The 27,385-nt window shown below is 39.1% G+C and overlaps 2 protein-coding genes across 2 annotated transcripts in view; one reads left to right on the top strand and one right to left on the bottom strand.

Annotated features, from left to right (window-relative positions):
- SLC35F1 (solute carrier family 35 member F1) overlaps positions 1-27,385 on the top strand; it is a 402,967-nt gene that overhangs the window by 103,745 nt on the left and 271,837 nt on the right. The window lies entirely within an intron of this gene.
- On the bottom strand, positions 10,007-10,380 carry LOC133048319 (protein S100-A11). The gene has a single exon (XM_061132033.1). The coding sequence runs from the start codon at positions 10,333-10,335 to the stop codon at positions 10,024-10,026; it is 312 nt and encodes a 103-aa protein (XP_060988016.1). The 5' UTR covers positions 10,336-10,380; the 3' UTR covers positions 10,007-10,023.

Below are 27,385 nucleotides of genomic sequence, written 5' to 3'. Positions count from 1 at the left end.
AAAACATACACCCATTGTCTAGTTTTATGTCAGTGAGTTCTGCTGCTCAAGAATTCAATTCTTCTCTGTTCTAATCTCAGGATCAGTTTGCTGTATTTATCAGAAGTCGTCCTGTAACCCCAACATTAATGTTTTCTCCTGTGAAATGTTTCTAAGTCAGCCTCAGGGGATCAGGCATCCAGTCCCATGGGTCTTGAGTGAGTGTTTTTATAGCTACGACCATCAACACTCATGCTGCTTTTGTGTCATTTCAATCACTGGGGTAAAAGGCATCCCTAATATTTACTATTTCGTGCTGAATACAGAAAAAAAAAATCATTCATTATGTAATACTGTTTCCCATAGGCAAAGAAATCTGAATTCTGTAAGCTTTTTAAATATTTTTAAAAACATTATTTTGCCCAACCTCGGTCATCAGCAAAGGTGGGAGGGAAAGAGAATGATTTGTGTCCTATTCCTTTTAGACTGAATAAAATTCATTTCTTAAATCAACATTTTAGGGTTAAAACTGCAAATATTCTTTGTTCAAGAACTTCTATTTTTATAGAGGTTCCAAGCTACTGTGTGAAAATGATTCAGTGGAATCAATGCCTACACCATGTCGAGTAGTTAATATTTGCTTAATGCTTGAATTAATCAGCACTAGATTCTTTGCTGGTGTCCTGGGTTCTTCTTATCCAAGAGATTTTTTTAGACTCACATGCTGCTTTCAAGGTTAAAAGACTTGCCTTCTAATGAATATTTTCTAAAGGAATGGCTCTGAGCCATCCCACCTCTTCCCCAAATCTCCCCTCAAAACTTCTACTACCACCATTAACAACAAAAAGAACACCCTAAACTCTGGGACTATTCTTTTTTAAAAATAGTTATTTATTCGGTTGCACTAGATCTTAGTTGCCACACATGCAGCGTAAAGAATCTAGTTCCCTAACCAGGAGTTGAACCCAGGTCACCTGCATTGGAGGCGTGGAATCTTAGCCACTGGACCACCAGGGAAATCCCTCTAGATGACTCTTGCAGTGAAGTTTGCAAGGTTGTTTTTTCTTCATGTGAAGCTGACTTTTAAGATACTAAGGGGATTGTGCCAACTGGGTCTCCTCACCCCTATGCTAAACCTAGAGACCCACAGGATTGCTTCTAGAATAGGATCATGGACTCTCCTGTCTTTTACTCCTTTGACTATTTCTGGAAAATTAAGTAGCTTTGGGATCCGGTCTAGGAGAGGGAAAAATAGAATTGATATCTTGCTTAGTTGTAGTTGTTCAGTTGCTAAGTAGTATCTGACTTTTTGTCACTCCATGGACTGCAGCATGCCAGGCTTCCCTGTCCTTCACTATCTCCTGGAGTTTGCTCAACCTCATGTGCATTGAGTAGATGATGCCATGCAACCATCCATCCTCTGTTGTCCCCTTCTCCTCCTGCCTTCAGTCTTTCCCAGAATTAGGGTCTTTTCTAATGAGTCAGCTCTTTGCATCAGATGGCCAAAGTATTGGAGCTTTAGCATCAGTCCTTCCAGTGAATATTCAGAGTTGGTTTCCTTTAGGATTGACTGGCTTGATCTCCTTGCTGTCCAAGAGACTCTCGAGAGTTTTCTCCAGCACCACAGTTCAAAAGCATCAATTCTTCAGCGTGTACTTATTTGGGTTCCCTCTAACACTGACATAACCCAGCAGTGTTTGAATGTCACGTCACGCAGGCACAGGCCACATTCAGTGGGTTCAACAGGATGAACCCCTGGGGCCCTTCCTGAGCCTGGATTAAACTGCAAACAGGATGCAATCTGCAGTGTGGATGTAGGGGCCAGCCAGCCCCTACTAGACTGGGTGCCTTTGCATTGGTGTGAAATTTCCCAAGAAACTACTGTACTCCTTTGTCTATTTTTTTTTTTTTTTTTGTCACATTATGGAGTCATAGTCCAGCCAGGGTAGGAATGTGGTTTCTCATTAGAGACCTCTTAGCAATGCTCCCCCAGAATTCACAGCAGGATCCTCTGTTCTCCGTCTTCACTTGCTGGTGACTCGTAGCAAAAGCTCAACTTGTAGAGAGGGCTCTTCTAAATAATAGCAACTTGGCCACTGCATGAACTCATACTAATTATGTTTCTGTCACTCATCTGTGGTAGATCTTTTTCGGCTCTTGTATAAAGTAGCTCCAAGGTATTATTTCTGCGTACTTATATAAGCTCTGCTCATTAAATAAAGTGCTTGAAGTTAAGTTCCCTTTTAATTTTGTTTTCTAAGATCATCTTAATAAGCAACGGACTGCACTGTAATAGGCTCTTTTTGTAGAATAGTTAATGACAACTTGATATAAGATCAATTTTTTAAAAAGTGCAAAGAAGTCAAGGGGCCTTATCATTACTTTACACTTTGCTTTTTAAAGTTCCTCAGCTCTTGTCCAAAGTGTCACAGTAACAATTCATTCGGTGTCTCCCAAGTAGTCATTATCAGAATCTGGATTCTTTAAGTGGAAGAAGTATTAGACTTGCAATCAAGAGAGGAATTTTATCACTGTCACTTAACAGCTACATAAATCCCTCGATTTCTCTAAGCATCTCTTTATCATTTGAAAATGGGAATAATAATTTTTACCTTACAGGGTTATTATGAGAGTAAATTATTCCTTTGTAGGTGTGATTCCTTTATCCAAAGTCCAAAGCACTTTGTAGATGGGCAAATTCTACGTGTCTTTGATTTTGTCATTATTATTTTTGTTAATGCCAAACTACTTTAGACAGGGATATTTTAAATATGCTCTTTGGGCTTCCCTGGTGGCTCAGTGGTAAAGAATCTGCCTGCCAGTGCAGGAGACACAGGTTCGATCCCTGGTCTGGGAGGATCCCACATGTCTTGGAGCAACTGAGCCCGTACGCCAGCAACTATTGAGCTTGTGCTCTAGAGCCTGGGAACCTCAACTACTGCGCCCACATGCTGCAGCTACTGAAGCCCTCTGGCCCTAGAGCCTGTGCTCTGCAACAAGGAAAGTCACTGCAATGAGCAGCCCGCGCACCGCAACTAGAGAACACCCGCGTGCAGCAACAAAGACCCAACAGAGCCAGAAACACATAAATAAAATTCTAAAAAGATATGCCTTTCGATTTTATGTTAAGGAATTAGGCATAAGGCTTTACAGGCATCTTTGAATATTTCTTTTAAGAATAACTATAATGAGTGATATTGTGTAGAAAAATCTCATCTGAAAAATCACATGGTCCTTTGTTGACCCCATGGAGCTGACTGGTGATGTGTGGCTAATGGAACCGGTCACAGCTGCATGGTGTCCGAATTTGTATTGTTGGGCCGTGCTATGCACATTCTAGTTTGATTGACCTTTACTGACTCTTTCTTAACTCGGACAGTTTGAGGAAATTCCAATTCATATGTCAGGCAGAGAATTCCAGTTTGCTTTGTGACAATACCACTTGATGAGGACTGTCACAGTAGACTTAAAATCATTTAAAACAATTTCAGTTCTTTAAGTTGAATGTGTTGGGTCAAACAAGATCAATGGAGTTGCTGCTTCTACACAGCTTTTCTTTTACCCTGAAAAATGGTGGTTTTAATGCTTTGCATGTATAAATTTGTAATATGGTTTCCATAATGTGAAACTAACCAAGATTTAGTTATTCCTGGGACTAGATTTAAGCAAACATAGCCTTGATATTAGAATCTATTTCAATATATGTTATATTTGGTATTTTACATTGTCAGTACATCCTTTTATCCGTATGTCCATACATATTTTATACAGTAAGTAAAAAACTTTATGTGGTATTTTCAGTGACATAGTTAAACATGTTTGTGGTTTGATCATGTGAATGCATCTTCTGTATAAGTGTAAATAAAGATTAATAATATATTAATACAGAAAATTGATAGTTGAAGGAAGTTAAAGATTTCTTTTTACTCTGGATAGTTTTATTCAATTAAATTATCAGTGGATATTTAACACCTTCTATGCGATGAAACAATTTTTGTAGCTATATTATGGATTGGGAAAGAGGGAGAAGGGAGAGAAACTTCTAACAATTTAATATTGTTTTTTAGTTTTCAGACCCAAATTACCCTTATATACCTCTTTCCAGTAGTTCTTGTTTTATATTATATAATACACAGAATAATATATCATCCTCAGTGACTCTAATAACATCTATTTTAACTCCCTTTCTTCAGATTAAACCCCTTGGGCAACACTAGTGGGAAAAATATAGGTCTATTTTTATGTAATATTAATAGTTAGATGGTGGTGATGTTGTTCCATTTGGTTGCTATTTGTCTTCAGTGAAAAATCATTTTAACCAAACACTCCTTCTGCTTGTGTTGTACCTTTTATCATGATGGCTCTAAATCACTGTAATTTTTTTTCAGTGAGGAGTGTTTTAAAAAGTGTTAGACAAATGTCACAGCATCTGGAACAAGATCAGAGACTGGCCTCTTGTACATTTGAACATTCAGTGAAAGAAGATGTTTCTTCTCCTTTTAAACTAGCCATCATGAGTCCTTCATGGTGCCTCCATTTATACCCTCTTTCTCAGAGACCTCATTATTAGGACATAGTATGCTGCACTTATTACAATGAACTAAAACTAAGCACCAGTCGCCTCTTATAGTCTGCAAAGTCCGTGTGGTATTTGCTCATAACTTCTAGTTTGATTGTGAATTATGTGTCAGGCCATCACAGGTTACCTGATCAGAATATGACATGGTGCCCAACCCCTAAAGTGTCCTAGGTGATTGGAGAGTGAAGGAATATGATTACAAAGGAAATATTTGGAACACAAGTGCTTTCCCAGGGTGGAGGCAGGCAAGCCCGGGGAGAATGGGCTGGATCTGGATTAGAGCCTTGGAAATATTAGTGAATTTTCAAATATTCCAGCTGGAAGCTTCAATCCCCTAAGAGTACAGTTGTGAAAACAGAAGTCATTAATCTGGCTTCAAACAACTACTTTGGGCAAAGCAAGGATTAGCATCTTGTCTTTGATTTGGGATCCAGGGAGTTGACAGAGGTAGAACTTGAGTTGGTTCCAGAAGAATGGATTAGTAGAAGGCAAAGCAGAGATGAATGGGCGTCCATGACTGACTCAGGGCAGGGGGTTACTGTTGAGCACTTTCTATGTAGCTGAGAGAATTCAACTGTATGATGAAGAGGTGACGCACAAAGGAATACTACTAGGAAATAAATTTGTTTTTGTTTTGTTTGGGGCCTGTTCTTTTTTTATTTTTTCAATTAATTTATTTATTTTTGGCTGTGCGGTTTGTGGGATCTTAGTTCCCCGACCAGGGATTGAACCCGCACCCCTTGCGTTGGAAGCACAGAGTCAACTGCTGGGCCATCAGGGAAGTCCCTTATTTATTTATTTATTTATTATTTTATTGGAGTATAATTGCTTTACAGTGTTGTATTAGTTTCTCTATACAACAACAAGAATCAGCTGTATGTATCCATAGATCCCCTCTCCCCTGGACCTCCCTTCCATCTCCCCTCCCCCATTAGAAAATAAGTTTGGGTAGATTGACAGGCTTGAGGGTAGGCATCATGGGAGAGCCCTTGAAAGTGATAAAGAATGCATTGACTTGATGAGATGGGAAATAGGGAATTATTATTTCTTTTGTGTGTGAGTGAAATAAAAGGAATCTTGTTAAGAAAATTAGTCTGAATGCTATAACTTAAAATATTTGGAGGGCACTAAGCTAGAGCTTAGAGTCTAGCCAAGGCATGGCTCTGTAATTCAGTTAGGGATCTAGACTCAGGGGAGAGCATGACACTGGGGATTGATCAGAGACCTTTAGAAATAAGCAGGGATGAGATTTTAGAGAAATTGAATTGGAAGGTAAAGGAGAAAAGGATCAAAGATAACTCATAGGGTCCTGGTCAAGGATACTGTGTATTTTGAAAAGGGAGAACAGTTTTAGGAACTGGTGGACAAGTGAAATTTTGCATCTAGCACTATAGGTATACGAGGAGACATTTCTTCAGCAGCCAGTGCAGAGCATGCTGAGTGATGTCAGGAATCTGCAGGGCCCTGGGGCCCCTGGAGATCTGGGCTCACAACTCCCACCATATCACACTTCTCCCACGTTCTGTTGGTCAAAGCAAAGTCACAAGGCTGGCCCAGAATCCAGGAGGAAAAGAAATAGATTCCACTTTTGAGGAGCATTGCCAGAACTGCTTTGCCAATGGGCATACAGACAGGAGTGGGAAGAATGTGTGGCAGGGTTTTTTTCAGTACATCACAGAATATGATCAGATTTTTATTACAAAATCTTTAAGACTATAGCATGAAAATACATTTGGTGATCAGGAAAAAAATTTAGACTGGAAACATGGGGACCAGCTAAGATGTTATGGTAAACCAGGAAAATAGTTATGGGTATGTTAATTAAAGCAATGGCAAATGGACGGACAAATGTGAACAGATCCAAAAAATATTAAGATGGAAAAACTTGGAAATAATTTTGATGTGGAGAAGAGTCAAAGATGACTATCAAGTTTCTTGTTTAGGCAATGCAGAATAAAACTATGATAGACACTGAAATAGGAGCAGACTTAGATGAGTAGATGAAGACTGCTATTTGGGTAATGTTGAATCCGAGAGATTTATAGGACGTCAATGAAGAAAAAGGAAAAGGTCTCACCTGAGGATGAAAGGCTTGATAGGGTTTTAAGGAAATTGGTAAAGTTGTTGTTGTTGAGAATGAAGGGAACAGATGACTGGGAAATGTGGGACAATGGAAAGTGTTGGGCAGAGAGTAGAAACTACGAATGTGTGTGGCTCAAGTCTTCTGAGTTGAGCAATTTTTTCTAGTAATGGTAAGCCATAATGTATACGGGTATGCTCTGCTTTTTTGAAAGATCACTTTATACCACTTTGCTTTCACGTAAGACCTATGTTAGTACCTGCTTTGATAACTGAAAGAAACCTGAAAGGGTTTTTGCTTTGACAAAAAAAGGAAGAAAGCGAAAATTGCTTTTAGTGCGTGTTTTGCAATGAGCTCTTATAAAGAGTGCACACCCTGAGCAGGGAGCGGGGTACCACCAAACTCCTTCCCTGGGAACTACGCTCAGCATCTCAGCATCCAGGTGCCATAGCCTTGAACTGTGTCTGTATCTGGGCTTTATCTCAATCTATCTGTGCGTCTGTTAGCAAGGTATGACCTAAGGTCATTGCTTCTTTGCTTTATGCCAGTTCGGCTTACTAAAGTTTTCATGTGAATCCTCTACTTTGGGATAGTGGGGGAAACCTGTGTAGGCAGTGAGAATTCCATGGATCAGCCCTGACATTAGGTATTCAGTAAAATGCCTCTGCTCGATGTAAGGAAAAGAAGTGTAGGTAGAGATTTCTGAAGATCAAGATAAGGTATCTGAAAAGGCAATGGTCAGGACCTGTGACATATTTTTCAGGACACAATGCAAAGTGAAAATATTGAGCTCCTTCTTCAAAAATTATGAAATGCAAGATGGTGGCGAGAAAGCATTGGGCCAACCTGGGGGCCCTTCTGTACACGTCGCGTGCTCAGGACGCTGGCCTGGCAGTGGGGAAACTATCTGTAGACTGAGGAGAACAGTCGCTGTGAAAATTTGGCTATTTCTCTTTGAACATCCTTTTCCTACCTCTTCTTTTGTCAAACCTATAAATAACTAAGGTAATAAAAGTGATGGATGCTAAGGAGGTTGTGGACATGGAGGAAGTTGGCTGGCATGATATATTTGGGGGCTGACCCTCACTATTTATCTCTGCCTATTTAAATGGAAAAGCTGATCTCTCTGGCCTCGAGCCCTATATCACTGTCTGTGTCTGCACTGTGACAGCCCCGCTGAGTTCTCAAGCAATATTAATTTGAAGGTTATCATTTTAAGCACAATTTTCCTAAACTCCTCTATTTCCTCAGGAACATTTGAAGCTCTCTTCTTCATTCTTTCCCTTCTCTTTGAATCTGCCTGAATGCTGGCTTGCTTGTGCTGAAAAAAGAGGGGTTACTCTCTAGCATTTCTGAAGAGTCCAGGGAACAAGAAACCAATTTGGGGAGGTGAGAATTCTACCACTGAACCACCAATGCATGAAACAAATTTTGAAATCAAAGTTGAGTTAAGTATGCTGGTCCCAATGAGTCCTAGTTGCTGCAGCACAATTTCTATTGCAGACACATAAACTCCCATCTGTATTTCCCTTAATTTCAAAGAGCCTGCCCTTGAGAGGGTGTGGGGTTACTGGGAGTCAGGCTCACCATCCTTATTTGAAAGGCAAATGTGAAATTATACTCAGACTTTAGATTTTTTTTTTTAGCTAGAATGAATTTAGAGATAAGTGATTGTGAATTATAATCTTTTCATTTTATAAATGAGGAATCTGAGACCCAGAGCTGTGATTTGCTTCACATCAGTCAGCTGGAAGGCATTGACTTGAGAGACTCTAGAGGAACTCTTACAATATCCCAATATGCTCTGTTATCTTCCATCCTAAACAACAACTAACTACACAGAAAGCAACCCTCTCCCAGTTCCTTCCACCACAGTATCTCGAATAATAATTTGGAAGAAAGTCAAAGTGTTAGTCACTCAGTCGTGTCTGACCCCATGGACTGTGGCCCACCAGGCTCCTCTGACCATGTGATACTCGAGGCAAGAACACAGGAGTGAGTTGCCATTCCCTTCTGCAAGGGATCTTCCAACCCAGGGATCGATCCCAGGTCTCCCGCATTGCAGGCAGATTCTTTACCATCTGAGCCACGAGAGAAGCCCATTATGTGAGAGGGGGAAGGATTAAAGAGAAATCAATGATCTCCTTAAGTGGAATTTATTTTAGATAAAGCTTACCACAGAATGAATTTCTGTAAATAACATCATTCATTTTTCAATATTGCTTTCAGTATAAGATCACATTACTTCTTTGTGAACTTATGATAAAGGAAATCATATGCAATAATGAAGCAATTATTTTTGAATTATAAATAAAACAATTTTAGAATAGATATTAGAAATATTCAGCTTATTTGTTTTCAGAAACTTTATCTGCCACTTTTTATCCCGGACTACAGTATGTCGAGGAAAGTGTTTCTCTATAGGGTGAGTATCATGTGATATTACTTAAATCTTTATTGCCTAGAAATATTTTTTTGTTTCAGTATAACTTGTTAACATTTGAAACTCGTGTATTTTTTCAAAAATAAGCTACATTTTATACAGTTGTAGCTTTACAGGCAATTTTCAAGGATGGTACAGAGTTCGCATTTATTCCACATCAAGTTCCCTCATGGTTAACATTCTATGCTAGTATGTTATCATCAACAAACCAATAATTATACATTATTATGAACTAAACACCATTTTCTTAGTTTTCTTTGCCAAAGTCCTATGCAGGAGAACACATTATTTGTATTCATAGTTGTCTCTCCTCCTGGATCTGACAGTTTCTCGTACATTCCTTGTTTCTAATGACCTTGACAGTTTTGAGGAGCACTGGTCAGGTATTTTGTGGAAGGTTCCTTACTGAGATTTGTCTGATGTTTTTCTTGTGTTTGGACTGGGATTATGTGTTTAGCGAAGGAAAAGTGCCATTCCTATCACACTGTGTCGAAGATACATACTCTCAACTCGACTTACCATTGATTTTAGTCTTGATCAGTTGGCTGAGGTGGTATTTGTCAGCTTTCTCCCTCTCCCATTTCCATACAGTATTCTTTGGAAGGAGTCACTTTAGCCTGTATAAGGAGCGAGGATTGAGTTCCACCTCTTTGATAGCAGTAGATCTGTATAAATTATTTAGAATTCCTCTGCAATGGGAGATTGTTCTCTTCCCTCTATTTATTCAATCATCTATTTATGTCAGTATGGATATATATTTTATTTATTTATTTTTTTGTGTGTGTTTTAAAAACAATATTGTTTTATTACTAACAGGAGTGGCCTGCCTGGGTAGGTGGGTGTGCTGGGCTCAGGGTATGTGGGGGGTGTGAAGAGCAGATAGCTGAGAGGCTGGAAAGAAAGGGAGTGGGTCTGGAGGCTAGGCCCACAGGTTCCTCCAGTTTACTTAGGGCCAGAGGCGGACTTAATAAAGGATTCATGGCAAGCAATGGCCAGGCCACCAATAAGATTAAGAAATTCTTGGAAATCTAGCTGCCCATCAGAGTTGAGGTCCAATCTCTTCATCATGCGGTCAAGGACACCAGGGTCCTTCTGGTTCTTTGTGAAGGCACCCAGCTCTGTATTCATGAAGATTAGGAACTCGGCCTTGGAGAGTTTGCTGTTGTTACCATCCCTTCCAGCATGCTTTTGGAAAACAGCAATCAGAGACTCGATGCATCGTTCAGTCTCCGTAGGGCTGGATACTTTTGCCATGTCGGAGAGGAGCGAGGCGCGCAGATACGAGCGGGGAGCTGCGCGGCGGGCACTGAGTATGGATATATATTTTATAATTTTAGTTACATTCCCATGCAACTTTATTTCATTTGCTGCTCAAAGTGTTTTAGCTTTCGCCTTTGGGAACTCTTTCCATTGTATTTGCATATATTTTATCTGATAGTTTTCAAATAAATGTGTTATAGTTTCAAAAGACACCAGAATATATCTTATATAAGAATAAGTCTATTACCTTGACACAAAGCAGAGGTCGATAAAAATTTCAAGTGGACCATTTTCTGTGTTTGCACCACATTTTCTGCAATCACATCAAATGCAACCGACTCTTAGTATTTGGTCATTCAACAAATGTTTATTGGGTGGCTGTTCCTTCAAGACACTGTACTAGGTGCTGTGGGAAGTTTGAGGATGACTCACACAAGGCTCCAGCATCCATCAGCTTGCAATCCAGTAGACTAATTATGTCAGTAGCCACATAAGTCTGTTGTAGAAACGGGGGAATCGTAAGAGAGATGCCAGGCAGTTCACACAAGGCAGAGCACACCACTGATCAGAGGATGTTCAAAAGGACCTTGAACTTTTCAGAGCATGAAATGGACCCTGAAGGACAGCAAGGATTCAGATGTGACGAAATGGGAAGAACAGCACAACCTGTGCCCAGAACACAGCAAGCAGGACTTGGAGGTCCCTGTCACTACAGGGACAAGCAAGTAGTTCAGGGTGACTGGAACTGCTAGTTATTTTCATTGTGAATTTACAGTGGGTTGCTATACTTCATTTATAGATGGAGTTCACTTTTAGCTTTAGACTTTTTATGAAAGGAAAAAGTCATTCTGATTTCAGGATGTGTTAGTAAGAATGTTGACATCACACTGGAGGTTCTGATCAGTTTCTTGTTTTGTACCCTTGTTGTGAATCCCAGCGTTGTGGAAATTTTATAGTTTAAAATTTTTACTCCTATTTTGTTTGCCACAGGTAACTTTTAGAACCACTCTGAACACTGATTTTGCTATTCAAAAGATTTAAAGATGTGTCATTAAGCTGATACTGAGAAATGTTTTCAGTATGAAGATGGTTGGGGACAGAAGTTAGCAAGGAGGCTGGGATGAGAAAAATAAAAAAAATTACCTTCTCTTTTCTGGTTTTTAAAACATCTTGATTTAAAAAAAAAAAATTCAGGTTTATTGAGGTACAACTTATATGCAGTAAAATTCACCCTTTTAGGTATGAAGTTCAATGAGTTTTGACAAAAGTATTCGGTTGTGTAACCACCACCACAATGGAGAGAGAGAGAGAGAGCATTCAAACACTGCAGACACTTTCTGGTGCCCTATTGTAGGCAGTCCCACTGCCAGACCTTGGCAACAACTGACTAGACTTCTGTCTTTGCTTTTTTCCAGAATGAAATAAACAGAGTATGTATAGAATCATACAGTGTGTAGCCTTTTGCGTCTGGTTTCTCGTCCTTAGAATAATGCTTCGAGATTTGTTCTTATTGGTGCATATGTCAACAGTTTATTCCTTTTTATCATGGAAGTATTCCATTTTATTTGTTTATCCACTCAACCCAGCTGATCAACATTTGGGTTGTTTCCAGGTTTTGGCAGTTGTATAAAAGCTGCTAGAAGCATTCATGAGCAGGCCTTTAAATGGATGTATCTTTTTTTTATTTTTATTTTTCCCATCTGTGGTAAGTACCTCAGCATTGCTGTATCATATGGCAAATATTTGTTCCACTTGGTAGGAAACCATCAAACTGTTGCACAGTGGTAGTAGCTTTTTATAGTCTCAGCAGCAGTGCATAAAAGTTCTAGTTACTCCACATTCTCACCAGTACTTGGGATGGTGAGTCTTTTTAATTTTCACCCTTCTTATTGGTGTATAGTGGTATCTCACTTTCCTAATAAGTTAATAATAATAAATATCTTCTCATTTGCTTATTGACTACCTGTTTCTCCTTTATGGCAAAATAACTGTCAAATCTTTTGTCCCCTCCCTCACCTAAAAATCTTCTTATTGATTGGATTATAGGAGTTCTTTATGTAATCTAGGCATAAGCTCTTTATCACATATGTGTTTTGCAATTTTTCTTCCCAGTCTGTTTGTAGCTTATCTTTTTAGTCACGTGATAATTATCTTTCAAAGAGCAAAAGTTTTTGATTTAATAAAGTCAAACTTACGTATTTTCTTTATGGCCCACACTTTTTATGTATTTTATGATAGTTCTTTGCCCAACCCAAAGACATCACAAAAATTTTTGCCTGCTGTCTCTTCTAGAAGTTTTACTTTTAGGTGCAGAATTACACTTAGTTTTGCATCCATTTTGACTCAGTGTTATTTAATGTGGTACAAAGTTATAGTTTTATGTTCATTTTTTTTAAATTCTCAGATTTCATAATCAAATGCAAAATCCAAAATATATACCTGACTTTTACATTTTCTTGTATACTATGGCCCGCTCCATTCCGTTGATGCATATGATAGTTTGATTGTAATATAAGGACTGGCAGACAACACACCTTCATGGGTAAGTGTCTCTGTTTCCCATCTCTTGTATTGTTTTTTCTTCTTTTCCACGGTAATAAGTATCAGTGAGACTTTATTTGTCATACTTTTTCTCTTTCATTTTTAGTCTTTTCCAAAAGACTCAAAGGCTCTGGAAAGAGTCTAGTGAGATCAGTGAAAATAAGTAGTTGGAGGGATAGTCATGACTCTGTGGAATACAAAGAGAAATAGAGATGATTAACACAGAGGAGTAAGTATTTAGGTGAGGGAGAGGAGCTTATATTTCAAGGATTCTGGCTTGCATACACAGGACAAATTAGGAAGGATCATAGTAGAACCACCCCACTGAGGCAGGAGTTGGTCAGGTTGTAGTTATATTCCACAGGGGGAAGAAAAGCAGGATAGGGAATGGAGAGGGGTCAAAAGAACACAGTAACCACTGAAAGAGTGTGCGAAGAGTGAGAACACTGAATAGTGGGATTGGGAGAGAGTACAGAGAAGCAAGAGAAAATAGTAAAGATAGAGCCAACATTCAAAGTTTTGTAGACGGGGAAAATGGTATGTCTAGGGGGCTTTCACTTTTCACTTTCATGCATCGGAGAAGGAAATGGCAACCCACTCCAGTGTTCTTGCCTGGAGAATCCCAGGGATGGGGAAGCCTGGTGGGCTGCCGTCTATGGAGTCGCACAGAGTCAGACATGACTGAAGCGACTTAGCAGCAGCAGCAGCATCAGGGGGCAGAAATGGGAGGGGTGGGGATGAAAATCCAGTTTAAGAGGATGAAGATGCTGGATTTTTAAACTATGCTCTTTTGCAAAAGATAGCAATTGGCCCCGTCTAAATTGGTCTTTGGAAATATAATTTGGGATTTCGTTTAGAGTCATGAGATCATTACAGCTGTGAAGATTGAAAATAAAAGATCAATCTGAGGACAAGAAGAGTAGAAGAAGAAACTTTAACTTTTGAAGTGCATCTAGTTAAAAATGAAAGAGTAGATTGGAAACAACTGAGGAAAACAAAGAAAGAATATTGAGAGAAGTAGCAGGGGAACAGAGCAGGTGGTAATTAAACAAATGGAGATGCTTCGCCAAGTGCTTTAGATACACAGGGTAGTGATCAAGAAGGGTCAGTTCAGTTCAGTTCAGTAGCTCAGTTGTGTCTGACTTTGCGACCCTATAAATCACAGCACGCCAGGCCTCCCTGTCCATCACAAACTCAAGAAGGGTAAGGATCTACAAAAGACAATTATATTCATTTTGAAGAATGATTTTGGTCATTTTTCCTTGAAGGAAAAGGAAAGTAAACAGGGGCACCATCTCTTAGCTGTGTTCCCCAGCTTGTGTGTTGATAGCTATTAATAAATGCTACAAGATTAAATATTTTGTTTACAAAAGTTTGACAAAGTTAAAAATATTTCTTTACTGAAAAGGGTTAATTTTTTTTAGTAATACTTGGCAGCCTTCAAGATACTAATGTGAATTGTTGTTGTTTAGTCTCTAAATCATGTCTGACTCTTTTGCAACCCCATGGACTGTAGCCTACCAGGTTCCTCTGTCCATGGGATTTCCCAGGCAAGAATACTGGAGTGGGTTGCCATTTCCTTCTCCAGGGGATCTTCCCCCACCAAGGATGGAACCCAAGTCCCCTGCGTTGGCAAGTGGATTCTTTACCACATAGTTAATGTGCGTGACTGAGCTCTGAAGAAGAGGATTACACTATCCAACTTTCCCTACTTACTGAGCTTTGCATCCTTCTCCCTCTTGTTTATTCCAGTGAGGGGAGACAGAAAATAAACAAATAAGTCAATAAACTCTATAGTGTACATGTAGCATGAAAAGTATTTTGGATAAAAGTAGAGACAGGGTATACATATGGGGAAGAGGTCCATTTTAAGGGTGGCCAGAGAAGAGTGACATTAAAAATTAGAAGGAGGTGAGAAAGCAAACCATGCTTCCCTCTGGGGGAATCACATTCCGAGTGCAGCGCTGCAGAGGCTAGATCAGTCTAACACGTTTGCAGAATGACAAGAACAGTAAAACTGGAAGGGGAGAGTAGGCAGAGATATGGTCAAAGATGTGTGTCTGATATTGTTGAAGGCGATGCTTTGACGGTGCAATTCCTGGGTCTGGGGCATTGACATGGGATAATCTCGCCTGGGCTTTTGGTTCTGTGTTTCCCATCACTGTCGGCAGGTCAGTATTTTACCTTGCTGCTTCTCATCTTGGCTAGTGGCTTATGGTCACAGGAGGAGTCTTGGCCAGAATGCTTTCTGCTCTAATCTATTCTGAGTAGGTGTGATTTTGTGCAGCTTTGGAGAAACAAGTAGAAGCCAAGTAGAGAATACTGCAGTCTGGCTAAGGATGTCCTCAAAAGGAGAGATTCGTTGAGGTCCTGTGAAAAACATTAATCATTTACTGGGGCTGGACATATCAGAGTGTCACAAGCTCCTGACTCAGTGAAGTGGAGTAGAAATAGATGCCTCAACTTCAAATATCCCCTACTCTTTCCATCCCTCCCTTTGCCTTTTCTCTTCCCCTCTTTGGCTATAAAGTAATAACAGGGATCAGACCTTATACAATTTATATGCAATGTAGGTTATTTCTCTCCCAATAACAGTTCCCAGTGACTCCAATGTAATAAGAATGGTTGTTAGGAAGGTTATTGTGGGTATTTTAAAAATTCTTTGATATTATTCAGCCTACTTCTTTTCCCTAGGCTGTGATTTATCATCGTGCTCTCCTATAACATAGAAAAGCTATTGGCTTTAAAGGACTTTACTTATTAAATACCTTTCAGGTGCCAATTCAGTTCCTTGACCTTGACTCTTTCAATCTATATTTTTCATAGTTTAAAATCCCTTCCCTTGAATTAAGGTCTTAAGTCTTATAATCGTTCCTATTTAGCTTTTCTCACCTTTTTTTTTTTTAAATTTATCCACTGGGAACTGAAGTTTGTAGGTGATGTGCCATTAGTCTTGTTTCTCTTCTGGTATTTTTTTCTCCAGTTCCAAGTCATTCTGATTATTTTGGTCACCATGTTGCCTTATAAACATGGTCATCTCATTCAGCACTCTCAAATATGTGTTCCCTCTGGTGGATCACCAAATTTTTCTATTTCATTAAATAAATAATTGATTCCATCACTTTATCCAGAAAAATATTCTCAGTTGCATTTTGTTGAATTATATTTTATTTTTTACCCATATTAATGCTGCCCTTGACTCTTTTTGACAATCTTTCTTACACCTTCTGGATTTAGAACCCAAATAATTATCAGTGGCAAAGTAAATGTTAGCTAATGCTTTTTAGCACATTAAGATGCATATCCTTTGGATCTGGAGATTTTTACATTAACTTTAAAATAGCATGTTATTTTTGGATGCATTAACAAGACCTCCTCAGCATTATCTTTCCCTAATGCTCAACTGTGTTAGTTTTATTTTAAGTGTGAGATTTACAAGGGAGCTTCCATTTGGGAGGACTGACTATCTTGAGACACTCAGTTGAGGAAGATAAGGCTACAATAATATATTTGTATCTGTATACATTCACATTAGTTTTTTCATCATTTATTTTGAAATGTATTATTACCTTTTTATTATAATGATGAGAAATGTCAGGTTCAGAGTAGCATGACATCCAGTGCATAGTGTAAAGTAAGCTCCAGCAGCAAAAAGATGACGTATCTAATCCTTGTTGCTCCCATGACTCGACTCTGGAAAGACAGGGCTGGGACGATTGAATCATTCATTGACTAAACACTGAGACCCCTTCTGCAGAACCTGTGGACGCATTAAGGGCAGGCGTGCTTATCTGGTACATCATTATATTGCAGATGTAATGGTGTAGCGACTGATAAATAATAGGACTGGCCCTCTACAAAGGAAATCAGCCCTGAATATTCATTGGAAGGACTGGTGATGAAGCTGAAACTCCAATACTTTGGCCACCTGATGCGAAGAACTAACTCATCTGAAAAGACCCTGATGCTGGGAAAAATTGAAGGCAGGAGGAGAAGGGGATGACAAAAGGATGAGATGGTTGGATGGCATCACTGACTCAATGGACATGAGTTTGAGTAAACTCCAGGAGCTGGTGATGGACAGGGAGGCCTGGCGTGCTGCAGTCCATGGGGTTGTAAAGAGTCGGACACGACTGAGCAACTGAACTGAACTGACATATTTGGGCTTCTCCGATGGCTCAGTGGGTAAAGAATCTGCCTGCGATGCAGGGAGGCACAGAAGACATGGGTTTGATCCCTGGGCCAGAAAGATTCCCCTGGAGAAGGAGATGGCAACCACTTCAGTATTCTTGCCTGGAGAATCCCATGAACAGAGGAGCCTGGCTGGCTACCGTCCAAAGGGGCACAAAGAGTCAGAAATGACTGAGCTCTAGCACAGAGACTAAAGAGAGATGACAACTAAATGCAATATGTGATTATTAAATGGATCTTGGACTTACAACACACACATACACAATATAGTTAGGGCAGTTGGGAAAAGTTGAATAATTATTGGTAAATGAATGGTAGAGAAGCTAATAATATTGTATCATGTTAAACTTCTTGAGTTTGATAATGATTTGGAGATTTTTCTAGGAGAATATCCTTTTTCTTAGGGTATATATGCTTGAGGATTTAGGAGTGAAGTGACTTGATGTTTGAAAGTTGCTGTCAGTTGACTCAGAAAAAGAAAAGGAGGTGGGCAGGCTGAGGGGAGAGAGAAAGGAAAAAAGTGAAAAATAAAAGTAGCAAAACTAACAACTGATGAATATAGTAATACGGTGCATGCATGTGAAAGTGAAGTGAGAGTGTTAGTCGCTCAGTCATGTCCAGCTCTGAATTCCCATGGACAGAGGACTGGTGGACTATAGTCCATAGGGTTGCAAAGTGTCAGACATGACTGAGCATGCACATATTTGTTGAATGAATGAATGAATCAATAGGGAGCAGAAGCTAAGTGTAGGGAAGAAGACCGAAGGGCTGGCGGGTGTCCTGGTTTCTAAGCACTGTTGGCTACCCTCACCTCCTGATCGTAGAATGATAAAATTACTTCCTGTCATAAACTTGTTGCTCTAACAAGGATAGCAAACTTTGTGTGTAAAGGTCAAAGAGTAAATATCTTAGGTTTTGCAGGCCACATGTAGATGCTGTCACTTCTTTTTTTTTTTTTTTAACAACACTTTTAAAATGTAAGGATCGTTCTTAGCCTGCAGGCATTACAAAAAAAAAAAAAAACAACCTGAGCTGAATTTGACCTGCAGGTTGTAGTTTCTCTGCTATAGAACAAAATCATTATAAAAATTATCCAGAGAGTACATGTTATACTATATGTTTCACCGGAGGCTGTATTATAATCTAGTCCTTCGAGGCCTTTCTATACCGAAAGTCATTTGTGTGTAGTCCAAGACTGTTACAGGATTATAAAAATAATGGGACTCTACTTCTTAGAAAAATTTTACTACTTCGTTAAGATATAATTTATAATCTTCTTACTCAGATTTTGGTGTTGGGTTATACTGACCTTGTAAAACAAGTTGAGCAGTATCTCATGCTCCTAATTGCAAAAGTTTGTATAAGATTGGTATTATTTCTTTCTTGAATGTTTCTTAGAATTTAGTAGTAAAACCACTTGGGCCTGAAGTTCTCTTTGGGGAGCAGTTTTGGTAAGGAGTTTCTTTAATAGAAACAAGGTGATTCAGTTTCCATTTCTTTTGTGTCAGCTTCCCTGAGTTGTAACTTTCAAGAAATTTGTCCATTTCATCTAAGTTGTGTTGGCATAAAATTGTTCTTGGTACTGTTTCTTATTATCTTATAATGTCTGTAAGATCTGTGTTGATAAGTCTTTCCTATTACAGCTTTCTGTTCTCTCTCCTTTTCCTTAATCAGTGTAGCTGGAAATTGGTCAATTTTGTTGATCTTTTCAAAGAATCCACTTCTAGTCTTGTTCATTTTCTCTTGTTTTCGGTTCTATTTATTTCTGCTTTTACATTTGTTATAGCCTTCATTTTCCCTTGAGTTTACTTTGCTTTTATTTTTCTAGCTTCTTAAGGTTGAACCTTAGGTTATTAATTTTAGTTTTCTCTTCTTGTCCAATACTAGCATTTCTGTTTTCTTAAAAGCACTACTTTAGCTATATCCCACAAATTTTGATATATTTTGGTTTTTATTGTCACTCAGTTAAAAGTATTTTATGCTGTTCTTTGTGATCATGATACATATATATTTTTAAGAAATGTGGTTTAATTATCAGACAGTTGAGGTTTTCTTCAATGCCTTAATACTAACAATTTCTAATTCAATTCAGTTGTGAACAGAGAAGGGGCTTCCCTGGTGGCTCAGATGGTAAAGCATCTGCCTGCAATGTGGGAGACCCTGGGTTCGATCCCTGGGTCGGGAAGATCCTCTGGAGAAGGAAATGGCAACCCACTTTAGTATTCTTGCCTGGAAAATTCCATGGATGGAGGAGCCTGGTAGGCTACAGCCCATGGGGTCACAAAGAGTCAGACACGACTGAGCGACTTCACTTTCACTTTGTGAACAGAGAATATATCTGTATATTTATTTTAAATTTCTTGAGACTTGTGGTAAAACCCAGTTTATGGCCTATCTTGGTAAATGCATATGTGCACTTGAAAAAAAGGGTATGTTCTGCAGTTATAGGATGCTGTATTCTACAAATGTCAATAAGGTCAAGTTTTTTGATAGTGTTGTTCAGATCTTTTGTCTTTGTTGATGTTTTCACGAGGGCTGTCTATTAGTTGCTGAGAGATGAATTTTAAGTGTGATTTTTTGGAGTGACTTAATTCTCACTTTAATTCTGCTAATTTTTGTTTTGTGTATTTTGAACCTCTATTATCAAGCACAAATACATTTATAATTGTTTTTTCTGGATGAATTTTTTTATCATCATGAAACGTTTCTCCTTATGTCTGGTAACACATTTTGTTTTGCTGTCTATTTTACCTGATATTAATATACCATCTGTAGCCTTCATATAATTAATTTTTGCATATTATACTTTTGCCATCCATTTTTATTCAATCTTTCTGTTTTACTTTTTTTTTTTTTTTTTATTAGTTGGAGGCTAATTACTTCACAACATTTCAGTGGGTTTTGTCATACATTGATATGAATCAGCCATGGATTTAAGTACGGCTTTTTTAAGGATATCCAGTTGAGTCTTGCTTTTTATCCACTTTTGTCAGTCTCTGCCTATTAATTAGGGACTTCAGAGCATCGGCATTTAACATAATATTAGGTATTTTTTGGATATTGCTTTACCATTTGATTTATTTTTTCTTTTTATCACTCTGGTTTTGGTTCCTTTGTTCTCCCTTTTTGCCTTCTTTTGGATTATTTGAGTGTGTTTTGGTACTTAATTTTAAATTATGTTCTGATTTTTTGCTATATTGCTTTAAATTTTTTTCAGTTTACTTAGAGTTAATATTCTACCACTTCAGGTAAAATATAGAAATCTTGCTGTCAGATAGATTCCATGACCATGCCCTTTTGCTATTTTTTTAAAATTATGGTTGTCATATGTATTAAATCTACACTTGAAAACCCATTGGAAAATGTTTCAGTTTTTATATAAAGCAGATCATTTTAAAGAATTTAAGTGGAGAAATCCAGTCTTTAATATATTTCTAGTCAGTTCTCAATTTCTAATTTATTTTTGGTTGTTATTGTTATTGAAGAACCAAGTTTCCTTCTAATATTATTTTTCTCTTCAGTCTGAATAACTTTCTTTAGCATTTCTTGTAAAACAGAACTCAGGACAAAATTTGTTTCAGTTTTTCTTTATCTAAAAATGTCTTTCTTTGGTCAGGATTGTGTTGAATCTGTAGATTGATTTGGGAAGTACTGAATTTTAATGATATCATGTCTTCCAATCAAAGAACTGGGGTGTGTTTCCATTTTCTTAGATTGTCTTTAATTTCTTTCAACATTGCTTTGTAGTTTTCAATCTATATGTGTTTTCTTTTGTTAAGTTTATCCCTTATTGAATGTATTGTAAATGGATTTGTTTTTTTAATTTCATTTTTGGATTATTCTTTTCTAGTATATAGGAAAAATGATTGTTGTTTATTGATATTATATCATGCAACCTGTCTCAACTGATTAGCTATAATAGATTTCTTTCTTAGATTCCTTAGGGTTTTCTAGAAGTCTTTATCTTGCCTTTATTCCTGAATGATATATTTGTTGAATATAGAATTTTGGTTTGGCAACTTTTTCCTTTTACCACTTTAAAGATGATGTTATACTGTCTTCTGACCTCCATAGTTTCTGATGAGAATTACATGACTATCTGAATGTTTGTTTCATTTATGTAATATTTTATTTTCTTTAGCTCATTTCAAGAGTTTTTCTTTATTTTTAATCTTCAGTCACATGGTTATGATGTATATAAGTATAGTATCCTTTCAATTTATTCTGTTTGAGGTTTACTGAGTTTCATGAATTTGTCTTTGCTAACTGCTCTGATAGGATTTCTTTCTTTTCCCCTTTCCTATACATCCATCCACTCATATTGTGAGAACTTGCCATGTTATTCATTGAGCATTCAATATGTACCAAGCACTGTGGTAAGCATTAGGAATACAAAGATAAGTAAGACATTATCCCTGCCATTGCAAAGCCCATTATTGAGTGAAGATGATAGCCATATGAGCAGATAATTATGATTAAGCATGATGAGTGCCATAGCTGATGAGAATGAAGCATGTTGATTGGTGGCACAGAAGAAGAAACAACTACTTCTACTTGAGTAGAGATTCAAAGGATGAATAGGAGGTTGTGAGGGAAAGTTGAGGAAGACTATTTCAGACCATGTGTGAATATGCAGAGACATCAAAATGTGAGGGGCAAACACATTGCGAGTTTGATTAGTGATGGAAATCACCAAACACTTGGGCACTGGGCTACAGGAAGCTGTACAGAGCCTCCCAGGCCTTGTCATGGAGTTTAGACTTCAAAGCTATGGAGGAAGGAAATGTGGAGAATGTTAGCTGGTGGCAGTATGAAGGATGCTCTTAGGTAGGGAGAGAAAGAAGGTGGTGGGTCATGTTGGTCTGGTGGAAGAGTCCAAATGGATGATGATAAGCGCCTGAATGTAGGCAGTGACAGAATAGGTGAACAGGAGGGGCTGACTTAAGGGACAGCTCTGTCTTAGAAACTACCAGTGTTGGTGACCAACTACATGTGGAACATTTGGGAAAAGGCAAGCTTTGGAAGGCTGGCTTGGGTGAAAGTTGCCTTCATTAACTGAAATAGAAAACAGAGGAGGAGCATGGTGAAAGGAGAAATAATTAGTTTCATTTGGAAAGGTTATGTTGGCAGTTTCTGCAGTATACCCAAGATACCGATCTTGCTTATTTTGTTTGCAGCTCAGTTGGTACTTGGCATCTGCTGTGGTGTATGCTGCGTGGTTAGTGTTCTGTGGATAAGGATGACTTATGTCACTAGGCAGAATGGTGGCCTTGAGAGAACAGAGCCATGGATTTCACTTTCCCACATGCTCTTTAGCAGTACGCACATGGCCTGTTCCTAACAGGCGCTCAATAAATACATATTTTAAAGGATAAGTAAATAGAATTGTAACATTGATGACTTGTTCTTACAAGTTGCTTACCTATTATTTTGGACCTTTAAGCACTAACAGAACATGAACTAAGCTCACTGGTTAAGTGCCAGCCTGGGTTTCTACTTGTGTCTACCTTCACTCTTGAATTAGAAAGAGTGGGTGAATGTGTAAAACAGATAGCTAGTCGGAAGCTGGTATATAGCACAGAGAGCTCAGCTAGGTGCTCTGTGATGACCTAGAGGGGTAGGGTGTTGGAGATGGGTGGAAGGCCCAAAAGGCAGGGGATACATATATACATAGAGCTGACTCATGTTGTTGTATAGCAGAAACTAACACAGCATTGTAAAGCAATTATATTCCAATCAAAAATAAATTTAAAGAAGAGATAGGAAAACGGGGTGAGTCTTATCAGTAGGTCTTTCACAGAGGAGAACTCTGAATGGGCCTTTGTATTTTCCTTAAATAGATTCTTTTTATGATTTGTATAGGAGAAGGTGATGGCATTTTGTGGCATGTAAATAGTACCTCTTCAAGGTTTCAGGTAAAAAAGAGGGGAGAGATCATGTCTATCTTATTGTCAACTATTTACCTGGTATCTAGAGGTATAAACATTAATAAATATTTAACAGACTGAAAGTGAAGTGAAAGTGTTAGTGCTCAGTTGTGTCCGACTCTTTGTGACCCCATGGACTATAACCCGCCAGGCTCCTCTGTCCATGGGATTCTCCAGGCAAGAATGCTGAAGTGGGCTGCCATTCCCGTCTCCAGGGGATCTTCCTGAATCAGGGATCAAACCCTGGACTTCTGAATTGCAAGCGGATTCTTCACCACTGAGCCACCAGGGAAGCCCCCATTTAACAGATTAGTGAATGAATGTAGAGGTTTTCATATTTAATTGGTATTTCTATCTAAACCTGAAATCAAGGGTGTTAGACATATTTGCTCACACTCAATCCTCCCTTTGTTCTGAAACTTCAAATGTGTTGTACAGCTCTGGAACTTTTAGAAATTTCACTTTCTGACCTTTGTCAGCTCTCCCAGAAAGGCATCGTGAAGAAATATCCTAAAGTCCTTTGTTGAGGTTGACAGAAAAAAATTGTTTTTCCCCTCTGTCACTGCTTTCAGAATTGCTTTTACAAGAGGCCTTTGGGGAGAATCTGATTTTCTCCATTGTCTGTGCAGGCTTGACCTGTTCCCCTTGATTTTGACAAGTCCGTGGTGATTACTGACAGATGAGGGCGGAGAGGATGGTCCGCGCTCTCCTGATTGCCCTGGATGCAGCAGGCCGGCCACTCGCTGTGGGCCGCCAGGATGCCCCCCGCCGGGTATAGGCCTGCCATCTGCCCGGATGTGACAGGGAAGCCCTTGGGCAGCCACAAAGCAACGTTCGCTTCAGTTTGGTCCCGATGCTTCGCGCACAGGAGACTCATGCAGGTTCCCGTTCTGCCCGTCATCCGTAGCCATGATGGGCTGTTCCGGGGTGTGAGGAACCTCGGCTCCACACTTAGGGCTGCAGTCCAGGGCTCCTCTCCTGTGCCTCTCATGTCTTTCCCTGCCGCCTGGTCTTCCCATCTTTCTTCTTGTCTCTAAACAGTTCTTCCCTTTCCTTCCATTTCTCTGAACTCTTTACCTCCATGAGAGTGGTCTGAAATTCTTCTCCAGGGCTTTTCCTTTTGGATCAGCAAAGGTGTTTTCTGAGTCACCAACAGCTGAGAGGCTCTGACAGGAGACCCCGAACATTTGCTTCTCTTTCAGACACACCTAGTTCAGCCTTCGTGGGGCAGTGTGGTCAGATGCACAGCTGAGGAGCCAAAATAATTGACACTTAATAGCCCAGATAGTTTAGAATTACTCAGGTTTTTTGAAGGGGGGGGGGGTGGGAAACAACACAGCTCACAGCTGCATTTTAAAAAATCCTCTTTCTCCTTTTGTCCATTCTCTTCACACCCCAAACTGTTCTGTTCCCCATTCAATTACACTCTTTTTATTCCTCAATATCACCCTTTTCTTTCTCGGCACTTTATCATGAAGCAGAATCAACCTTTCTTTCCACAAGATGTTCTCCTTCTAATTTTGGAAGGAAGAGAGGGAGCGAGGAGCTATTGGAGAAAGAAAGCTTGTGAACATCCTTCATGTGATAAATTTTGTACTATTATAAAGTACAGCAATCTGTTTTAAGTAAATACTTCAAGATGAAGTCTTGCATACACTACTAGATAGGAAGAAAGTTTTCAAGAAAATAATTCCAGATTATTTGTTATGCCATTTCTTTCAAAGGCTAAATATGAATTGTCAGAGAACTGACTCCTTGTCTGACATAGTTACTCTCAAATGATTGGCTTTGTGACGTTAGAACTGGTGAAATTTCATATTTTGGAATTGTGTCTTCCATCACAGGCTGCATCGCTCGTCATGGAGAGATTTTGAAATAAGATATGCTTTGCCACCAGGAAGGAAAAACATACAAGAAAGCAATAGTTCCTAGGCTGCTAGCTATAAACATCGCAATTTGTCAGTTGTCTGAGTTAAGAAGGTCTAAGATCGAGTTCACTAGATAGATGCTGTTTATGGCTCAAGGGGTAGCAAGGGCACAGACAGAGCCTGCCTTATAGGAAGCTCTTGATGGATGTGTACTGAACTGAACTGATAGAGAAGCTTTGAAGTCCAGAAATTTACTTTTGGACATTTAGCTCCCACGGCTATTTGTCTTAATTTCTGAAGTCGCCTCTCACATTCCTCCTTCTTTTCCCAGTCACATTTGCACAAAAACCCTCACACTTGACTCCTATGTCTTTGGAATTCATGGGTATTTTCTGCCTGGGTGTATATGAGCTTCTAAAAGGAGGATGAAGGGGCAATGTCTCAGTGCATGAGGCCCACCCCCAACAGCCTAGATACATACTCAGAGATGATGCTGATGATTTTAATCTAGTGAGACATATATTGGAGGACCCGCCGAAGAATGCTATAATCATATGACCTGATTCATTTTTCTCCTTCTCTTGACATTGTCAACATTTGTTCATTTTCCCAAGTATCTGTTTTATCTGGGATTGATACTCAGGTCAGTTAGTGGATGGGAAAATAGGTGGTTCGACAGGATACTTTTTTCATGACATTGTGACTCAACAAGATAGTCATACACCTGCTATGTTATAAAGTACTTGAATTATTTGAAGCCAAACACTTCAAATGCACAGGCATTTAAAGAAATCTGTGAGCACTTTCCTACAATACTGCAGGAATCTACAGACACATGTGCTTTTGGAAAGTGTATTGGCTCTGTAAGCAAAGTATGACATCTTTAACACTATGACTAACTTAATGCCTTTTCATACACTGTTCATTGCAAAGTAAAATGTGATTTGCCTCCAATCTGACTCTCCTCAAAATTCAGTAATGACTGTGGCATGTCCTTCTTTGGGATTGGAATGAAAAGTGACCTCTTCCAATCTTGTGGCCACTGCGGAGTTTTCCAAATTTGCTGGCATATTGAGTGCAGCACTTTAACAGCATCATCTTTTAGGACTTGAAATAGCTCGACTGTAATTCCACCATCTCCACTAGCTTTGCTTGTAGTAGCATCCAGTCCCATTACTTCATGGCAAATAGATGGGGAAACAATAGAATCAGTGACAGACTTTATTATCTTGGGCTTCAAAATCACAGCAGATGGTGACTGCAGCCATGAAATTAAAAGACACTTGCTCCTTGGTAGAAAAGTTATGACCAACCTAGACAGCATATTAAAAAGCAGAGACATTACTTTGCTGACAAAGGTCCATCTAGTCAAAGCTATGGTTTTTCCAGTAGTCATGTGTGGGTGTGAGAGTTGGGCTATAAAGAAAACTGAGTGCCGAAGAATTGATGCTTTTGAACTGTAGTGTTGGAGAAGACTCTTGAGAGTCCCTTGGACAGCAAGGAGATCAAGGCAGTCAATCCTAAAGGAAATCAGTCCTGAGTGCTCATTGGAAGGACTGATGCTTAAGCTGAAAACCCAATACTTTGGCCACCTGATGCGAAGAACTAACTCATTGGAAAAGACCCTGATGCTGGGAAAGATTAAAGGCAGGAGGAAAAGGGGACAGCAGAGGATGAGATGGTTGGATGACATCACCGACTTAATGGATTTGAGTTTGAGTAAGCTCCGGGAGTTGGTGATGGACAGGGAAGCCTGATGTGCTGCAGTCCATGGAGTCGCAAAGAGTCAGTCACGACTGAGCAACTGAACTGAACTGTGGCATGTCACCAATAAGTGACCAAAATGTGATAGTGGCTAAAATTTCATGGTATCATGAAACCAATACCAGTCCTATTAATGAGATTCCTTTGCATTCATTCCTGTCTATTCTCAAATTGATTAATGTGATACTTCAAATGTGAGGTTCATAATGTTAGTACTCATTACAAAGTGCTTTTTCAAAGAGTAGCATGGAGATCTGGGTATAGGCTGTGAAGCTGAACCACTTGGGCCTGAATTTCAGGTATAGCCTTCACAGCTGTGACTGCGGGTATGTGGCTAAGCCTTCTAGCTTCAGTTTCCTTGTCGGATAAATGAGGGCAATAACAACCAATCTCAAAATTGAGAATAAACCAGAAGATATACATAAAGTTCCCAGGATAGTGCCTAGAATATTGTGAGTACTTCACCTATGATTGGAGTTAGTAGAGCCAGCAAGCAGGGATTACCATTATACCCATCTGTCAGATGAGGAAACAAAGCCCCAGAGAGTTAATGCTACTTGCCAAAGGTCACACAGCAATTTAGAGAGTAGAACTTGGCCTCCATCTAGGATCTCTGACTCAAATTTTCCAATTTAAAGATATATCAAGATTGATTTTATCCACATTTTTCAATTGCAGATGGATTTTTGAGACAGGAAGGAAGTCAAATTAGATTTTCTAATCTCATTGGAAAGAATTTCTATCCATTTTCCT

The sequence above is a fragment of the Dama dama genome, chromosome 28, assembly GCF_033118175.1.
Source record: "Dama dama isolate Ldn47 chromosome 28, ASM3311817v1, whole genome shotgun sequence".
Lineage (NCBI taxonomy): Eukaryota > Metazoa > Chordata > Mammalia > Artiodactyla > Cervidae > Dama > Dama dama.
This window is presented reverse-complemented; position numbering and strand designations above follow the sequence as displayed.